We start from the raw sequence: 8434 nt of genomic DNA, 5'->3' as shown, positions 1-8434 counted from the left end.
AGAAATAGAGGTGATAGTGAGAGAGAGCGAGAAGGAGAGGTAGAGAGATAGTGACAGGGCAGGAGGGAGTACAGGAGTGGAGAGACTGATAGAGATAGTGAGAGGGAGGAGGGAGACGGAGAGATTAGGTGTGTGTGTGAGAGAGAGAGAGAGGGAAGCAGATAGGGAGAGGGAGACATTGGGATATAGGGGGAGGGAGGGACAGACAGAGGTGGGGGAAATCCATCTAGTGACAGAGAGAGAACAGGACAATAGGGTGTGAGCAGGAGAGACAGAGAGAGAGGGAGAGAGAGAGAGAGAGAGAGGAAACAGAGAGACAGCAATAGAACAAGTGACAGAGAGAGAGAGACACAGAGAGAGAGAGACAACAGAGTGGGAAAAAATAGAACCAAAGTTGTGAAAATCCAGTACAGAAAAGTGAGGGAGGAGAGACTCAGGGAAGAGAGAGAGAGAGGAAGGGAGACAGTGAATGAGACAGGGTGAAATAGGGAGGGAGAGAAAGACAGAAGGAACTGAGGGAAGGGAAAAGCGAAACTGAGGGAAGAGTGAGAGAGAGAGAGAGAAAAACTGAGGAGAGAGAGAGAGAGAAACTGAGGAAAGAGAGAGAGAGAAACTGTGGAAAGAGAGAGAGAAACTGGGGAGAGAGAGGGAGAAACTGAGGAGAGAGAGGGAGAGAAACTGGGGAGAGAGAAAGAAACTGAGGAGAGAGAGAGAGAGAAACTGAGGAAAGAGAGGGAGAGAAACTGAGGAAAGAGAGAGAGAGCGAGAAACTGAGGAAAGAGGGAGAGAGACAGAAGAGAGCGACAGACAGCGCTAGGTAGTGAGGTGGAAAGAGAGAGGGTGAAGGGCGAGAGAGAGAGAGAGATAAGTGAGTGGAAGATAGTGTGAGAGAGAGAGAAAGGCAGATCAGTTAGAGAGTGAGGAACACAGACGGGGCAGTTGGTAGGCCTGAGGAGCAGGGCTGGGGTTCTGGACGGGACGCTGAGAGCAGGAAGGTTGGGGTGAGCCAAGGGGGCCATTCTCGGGGAGGGTGGGCGGGCCTAGCGAAGAGGGCCATGACCTGGGGCCTACTCTCCGTGTTGGCCTACTGCCTCTGGGACCTAGTCCAATGCCAGACGGCAGTTACACAGCAGCGCCTGGTCAGATGGGGGGCGCCACTGAGCCCTGGGGTCCCGGTACGACTCCCTGCCCCGGGCCCGACCCGGAAGCTTCCGGAAAGAGGCATCCTGCGTCCCGGACGGCTGAGGGAGACCCTGGGGGTCACGCCCAGACCCCGACCAGACGAAGGTAGGCCAACAGCATCCAACCCCTTCAGCGATTTGGCATCTCGATTCGGGGGACACGGGCAACTCTGGGAGAGGGGCCAAATGGCCTCCTGTTTCTGTGTAACAGGCTGGAGGAGGGAGGGGGCTGAATGGCCTCCTGTTCCTGTGTAACAGACTGGAGGAGGAGGGGCTGAATGGCCTCCTGTCCCTGTGTAACAGGCTGGAGGAGGAGGGGCTGAATGGCCTCCTGTTCCTGTGTAACAGGCTGGAGGAGGGAGGGGGCTGAATGGCCTCCTGATCCTGTGTAACAGGCTGGAGGAGGAGGGGGCTGAATGGCCTCCTGTTCCCGTGTAACAGGCTGGTGGAGGGAGGGGGCTGAATGGCCTCCTGTTCCTGTGTAACAGGCTGGAGGAGGAGGGGCTAAATGGCCTCCTGTTCCTGTGTAACAGGCTGGAGGAGGAGGGGCTGAATGGCCTCCTGTTCCTGTGTAACAGACTGGAGGAGGAGGGGCTGAATGGCCTCCTGTTCCTGTGTAACAGGCTGGAGGAGGGAGGGGGCTGAATGGCCTCCTGTTCCGGTGTAACAGACTGGAGGAGGAGGGGCTGAATGGCCTCCTGTTCCTGTGTAACAGGCTGGAGGAGGGGGGGGGCTGAATGGCCTCCTGTTCCTGTGTAACAGACTGGAGGAGGAGGGGCTGAATGGCCTCCTATTCCTGTGTAACAGGCTGGAGGAGGGAGGGGGCTGAATGGCCTCCTGTTCCTGTGTAACAGGCTGGAGGAGGGGTAGGGGCTGAATGGCCTCCTGTTCCTGTGTAACAGGCTGGAGGAGGGAGGGGGCTGAATGGCCTCCTGTCCCTCTGTAACAGGCTGGAGGAGGAGGAGGGGCTGAACGGCCTCCTGTTCCTGTGTAACAGGCTGGAGGAGGGAGGAGGGGCTGAATGGCCTCCTGTTCCTGTGTAACAGGCTGGAGGAGGAGGAGGGGCTGAATGGCCTTATATCCCAATAACTGAACCATTACTAAATGCAGGGAATGATTGAGATCCCGAAACAGGTCACAGGTCACTGCGTCATCCTGTCAGTGGGAATCCCTGAACAATTGCTGGGTCCCCCTCTGTCTCCCACATGCCCAGTCTGCAGCAAGCCCCGTCTCCTGCTCCCGCCCGGAGCGTAGGATATAACGGGGAGGGATAGGGAGGGAACGGGGAGAGGGATATAACGGAGAGGGATAGGGAGGGAATGGGGAGAGGGATTTAACGGAGAGGGATAGGGAGGTAACGGGGAGAGGGATATAACGGAGAGGGATAGGGAGGGAACGGGGAGAGGGATATAACGGAGAGGGATAGGGAGGGAACGGGGAGAGGGATATAACGGAGAGGGATAGGGAGGGACCGGGGAGAGGGATATAACGGAGAGGGATAGGGAGGGACCGGGGAGAGGGATATAACGGAGAGGGATAGGGAGGGAACGGGGAGGGGGATATAACGGAGAGGGAAGGGAGGGAACGGGGAGAGGGATATAACGGACAGGGAAGGGAGGGACCGGGGAGAGGGATATAACGGAGAGGGATAGGGAGGGAACGGGGAGAGGGATAGGGAGGGACCGGGGAGAGGGATATAACGGAGAGGGAAGGGAGGGAACGGGGAGAGGGATATAACGGAGAGGGATAGGGAGGGAACGGGGAGGGGGATATAACGGAGAGGGAAGGGAGGGAACGGGGAGAGGGATAGGGAGGGACCGGGGAGAGGGATATAACGGAGAGGGAAGGGAGGGAACGGGGAGAGGGATATAACGGAGAGGGATAGGGAGGGAATGGGGAGAAGGATTTAACGGAGAGGGATAGGGAGGTAACGGGGAGAGGGATATAACGGAGAGGGATAGGGAGGGAACGGGGAGAGGGATATAACGGAGAGGGATAGGGAGGGAACGGGGAGAGGGATATAACGGAGAGGGATAGGGAGGGACCGGGGAGAGGGATATAACGGAGAGGGATAGGGAGGGACCGGGGAGAGGGATATAACGGAGAGGGATAGGGAGGGAACGGGGAGGGGGATATAACGGAGAGGGAAGGGAGGGACCGGGGAGAGGGATATAACGGAGAGGGATAGGGAGGGAACGGGGAGAGGGATAGGGAGGGACCGGGGAGAGGGATATAACGGAGAGGGAAGGGAGGGAACGGGGAGAGGGATATAACGGAGAGGGATAGGGAGGGAATGGGGAGGGGGATATAACGGAGAGGGAAGGGAGGGAACGGGGAGAGGGATAGGGAGGGACCGGGGAGAGGGATATAACGGAGAGGGAAGGGAGGGAACGGGGAGAGGGATATAACGGAGAGGGATAGGGAGGGAACGGGGAGGGGGATATAACGGGGAGGGATAGTGAGGGAATGGGGAGAGGGATATAATGGAGAGGGATAGGGAGGGAACGGGGAGAGGGATATAATGGAGAGGGATAGTGAGGGAATGGGGAGAGGGATATAATGGGAGAGGGATAGGGAGCGAACGGGGAGAGGGATAGGGAGGGAACGGGGGGAGGGATATAACGGAGAGGGATAGGGAAGGAACAGGGGAGGGGGATATAACGGAGAGGGATAGGGAGGGAACGGGGAGAGGGATATAACGGGGAGGGTTAGGGAGGGAACGGGGAGAGGGATATAATGGAGAGGGATAGGGAGGGAACGGGGAGAGGGATATAACGGGGAGGGATAGGGAGGGAACGGGGAGAGGGATAGGGAGGGAACAGGGAGGGGGATATAACGGAGAGGGATAGGGAGGGAATGGGGAGAGGGATATAACGGAGAGGGATAGGGAGGGAACGGGGAGAGGGATAGGGAGGGAACGGGGAGAGGGATATAACGGAGTGGGATAGGGAGGGAACGGGGAGAGGGATATAACGGAGAGGGATAGGGAGGGAACGGGGAGAGGGATATAACGGAGAGGGATAGGGAGGGAACGGGGAGAGGGATATAACGGAGAGGGATAGGGAGGGAACGGGGAGGGGGATATAACGGAGAGGGTAAGGGAGGGAATGGGGAGAGGGATATAATGGAGAGGGATAGGGAGGGAATGGGGAGAGGGATATAACGGAGAGGGATAGGGAGGGAACGGGGAGAGGGATAGGGAGGGATCGGGGAGAGGGATATAACGGAGAGGGTTAGGGAGGGAACGGGGAGGGGGATATAATGGAGAGGGATAGGGAGGGAACGGGGAGGGGGATATAATGGAGAGGGTTAGGGAGGGAATGGGGAGAGGGATAGGGAGGGAACGGGGAGAGGGATAGGGAGGGAACGGGGAGATGGATAGGGAGGGAACGGGGAGAGGGATATAACGGAGAGGGATAGGGAGGGAATGGGGAGAGGGATAGGGAGGGAATGGTGGAGAGGGATATAATGGAGAGGGATAGGGAGGGAACGGGGAGAGGGATAGGGAGGGAACGGGGAGAGGCATAGGGAGGGAACGGGGAGATGGACAGGGAGGGAACGGGGAGAGGGATATAACGGAGAGGGATAGGGAGGGAACGGGGAGAGGGATATAACGGAGAGGGATAGGGAGGGAACGCGGAGGGGGATATAACGGAGAGGGATAGGGAGGGAACGGGGAGAGGGATAGGGAGGGAACGGGGAGAGGGATATAACGGAGAGGGATAGGGAGGGAACGCGGAGGGGGATATAACGGAGAGGGATAGGGAGGGAACGGGGAGAGGGATAGGGAGGGAACGGGGAGAGGGATATAACGGAGAGGGATAGGGAGGGAACGGGGAGAGGGATATAACGGAGAGGGATAGGGAGGGAACGGGGAGAGGGATATAACGGAGAGGGTTAGGGAGGGAACAGGGTGAGGGATATAACGGAGAGGGATAGGGAGGGAACGGGGAGAGGGATATAACGGAGAGGGATAGGGAGGGAATGGAGAGGGTGTTATAACGGAGAGGGATAGGGAGGGAATGGAAGAGGGATATAACGGAGAGGGATAGGGAGGGAACGGAGAGGGGGATAGGGAGGGAACAGGGCGAGGGATATAACGGAGAGGGATATGGAGGGAACGTGGAGAGGGATATAATGGGGAGGGATAGGGAGGGAACGGAGAGGGGGATAGGGAGGGAACAGGGTGAGGGATATAACGGAGAGGGATATGGAGGGAACGTGGAGAGAGATATAATGGGGAGGGATAGGGAGGGAACGGGGAGAGGGATAGGGAGGGAACAGGGCGAGGGATATAACGGAGAGGGATATGGAGGGAACGTGGAGAGAGATATAATGGGGAGGGATAGGGAGGGAACGGGGAGAGGGATAGGGAGGGAACTGGGAGGGGGATATAACGGACAGGGATATGGAGGGATCGGGAGAGGGATATAACGGAGAGGGATAGGGAGCGAACGGGGAGAGGGATATAACGGAGAGGGATAGGGAGGGAACGGGGAGAGGGATATAACGGAGAGGGATAGGGAGGGAACGGGGAGAGGGATATAACGGGGAGGATAGGGAGGGAACGGGGAGAGGGATATAACGGAGAGGGATAGGGAGGGAACGGGTGAGGGATTTAACGGGGAGAGATAGGGAGGGAACGGGGAGAGGGATAGGGAGGGAATGGGGAAAGGGATTTAACGGGGAGAGATAGGGAGGGAATGGGGAGAGGGATATAACGGGGAGAGGGATAGGGAGGGAACGGGGAGAGGGATTTAACGGAGAGGGATATGGAGGGAACGGGGAGAGGGTTATAACGGGGAGGGATAGGGAAGGAACGGGGAGAGGGATATAACGGAGAGGGATAGGGAGGGAATGGGGAGAGGGATTTAATGGAGAGGGAGAGGGAGGGAACGGGGAGAGGGATATAACGGAGAGGGATATGGAGGGAACGGGGAGAGGGATATAACGGAGAGGGATAGGGAGGGAATGGGGAGAGGGATATAACGGAGAGGGATAGGGAGGGAACGGCGAGAGGGATTTAATGGAGAGGGAGAGGGAGGGAACGGGGAGAGGGATAGGGAGGGAATGGGGAGAGGGATAGGGAGGGAACGGGGTGAGGGATAGGGAGGGAAAGGGGAGAGGGATTTAATGGAGAAGGATAGGGAGGGAACGGGGAGAGGGATATAATGTTGAGGAATAGTGAGGGAACGGGGAGAGGGATATAACGGAGAGGGTTAGGGAGGGAACGGGGAGAGGGATATAATGTTGAGGAATAGTGAGGGAACGGGGAGAGGGATATAACGGAGAAGGTTAGGGAGGGAACAGGGAGAGGGATATAACGGAGAGGGATAGGGAGGGAACGGGGAGAGGGATATAATGGAGAGGGATACGGAGGGAACGGGGAGAGGGATTTAATGGAGAGGGATAGGGAGGAAACGGGGAGAGGGATATAATGGAGAGGGATAGGGAGGGAACGGGGAGAGGGATTTAATGGTGAGGGATACGGAGGGAACGGGGAGAGGGATTTAATGGAGAGGGATAGGGAGGAAACGGGGAGAGGGATATAACGGAGAGGGTTAGGGAGGGAACAGGGAGAGGGATATAACGGAGAGGGATACGGAGGGAACGGGGAGAGGGATATAACGGAGAGGAATAGGGAGGGAACGGGGAGAGGGATATAACGGAGAGGGTTCGGGAGGGAACAGGGAGAGGGATATAACGGAGAGGGATAGGGAGGGAACGGGGAAAGGGATGTAACGGAGAGGGATATAACTGAGAGGGATAGGGAGGGATATGGAGGGAAAGGGGAGAGGGATATAACGGAGAGGGATAGGAAGGGAAAGGGGAGAGGGATATAACGGAGAGGGATAGGGAGGGAAAGGGGAGAGGGATTAAACGGAGAGGGATAGGGAGGGAACGGGGAGAGGGATAGGGAGGGAATGGGGAGAGGGATAGGGAGGGAACGGGGTGAGGGATAGGGAGGGAAAGGGGAGAGGGATATAATGGAGAGGGATAGGGAGTGAAAGGGGAGACGGATTTAACGGAGAGGGATAGGGAGTGAACGGGGAGAGGGATTTAACGGAGAGGGATAGGGAGGGAACGGGGAGAGGGATATAACGGAGAGGGATAGGGAGGGATAGGGAGGGATATAACGGAGAGGGATAGGGAGGGAACGGGGAGAGGGATTTAATGGAGAAGGATAGGGAGGGAACGGGGAGAGGGATATAACGGAGTGCGATAGGGAGGGAACGGGGAGAGGGATATAATGTTGAGGAATAGTGAGGGAACGGGGAGAGGGTTAGGGAGGGAACGGGGAGAGGGATATAATGTTGAGGAATAGTGAGGGAACGGGGAGAGGGATATAACGGAGAGGGTTAGGGAGGGAACGGGGAGAGGGATATAATGGAGAGGGATACGGAGGGAACGGGGAGAGGGATTTAATGGAGAGGGATAGGGAGGAAACGGGGAGAGGGATATAATGGAGAGGGTTAGGAAGGGAACAGGGAGAGGGATATAATGTTGAGGAATAGTGAGGGAACGGGGAGAGGGATATAACGGAGAGGGATACGGAGGGAACGGGGAGAGGGATATAACGGAGAGGAATAGGGAGGGAACGGGGAGAGGGATATAACGGAGAGGGTTCGGGAGGGAACAGGGAGAGGGATATAACGGAGAGGGATAGGGAGGGAACGGGGAAAGGGATGTAACGGAGAGGGATATAACTGAGAGGGATAGGGAGGGATAGGGAGGGAAAGGGGAGAGGGATATAACGGAGAGGGATAGGGAGGGAAATTGGAGAGGGATTAAACGGAGAGGGATAGGGAGGGAACGGGGAGAGGGATTTAACGGAGAGGGATAGGGAGGGAAATGGGAGAGGGATTTAACGGAGAGGGATAGGGAAGGAACGGCGAGAGGGATATAACGGAGAGGGATAGGGAGGGAACGGCGAGAGGGATTTAATGGAGAGGGATAGGGAGGGAACGGGGAGAGGGATATAACGGAGAGGGATATGGAGGGAACGGAGAGAGGGATATAACGGAGAGGGATAGGGAGGGAACGGGGAGAGGGATATAACGGAGAGGGATAGGGAGGGAACGGGGAGAGTGATAGGGAGGGAATGGGGAGAGGGATAGGGTGGGAACGGGGTGAGGGATAGGGAGGGAAAGGGGAGAGGGATATAACGGAGAGGGATAGGGAGGGAACGGGGGGAGGGATATAACGGGGAGGGTACGGGGAGAGGGATATAACGGGGAGAGGGATAGGGAGGG

At 57.2% G+C, this 8434-nt stretch overlaps 1 protein-coding gene across 1 annotated transcript in view; it reads left to right on the top strand.

Annotated features, from left to right (window-relative positions):
* Positions 1 to 204: 204 nt before the first annotated feature.
* Positions 205 to 8434, top strand: part of LOC122545413 (uncharacterized) — a gene marked incomplete at its 3' end in the record, with an annotated part of 150929 nt that continues 142699 nt past the window's right edge. The window contains exon 1 of the mRNA XM_087985754.1: positions 205 to 1287. Within this exon, the coding sequence (XP_087841880.1) occupies positions 1056 to 1287 (232 nt within the window). The remainder of the gene's footprint in view (positions 1288 to 8434) is intronic.

This window comes from Chiloscyllium plagiosum, unplaced genomic scaffold (genome assembly GCF_037043375.1).
Source record: "Chiloscyllium plagiosum isolate Xiang-an unplaced genomic scaffold, Cpla_swu_hap1 HiC_scaffold_219, whole genome shotgun sequence".
Lineage (NCBI taxonomy): Eukaryota > Metazoa > Chordata > Chondrichthyes > Orectolobiformes > Hemiscylliidae > Chiloscyllium > Chiloscyllium plagiosum.
The sequence above is the reverse complement of the archived record's forward strand: the minus strand, read 5'-3'. Positions and strand labels throughout refer to the sequence as shown.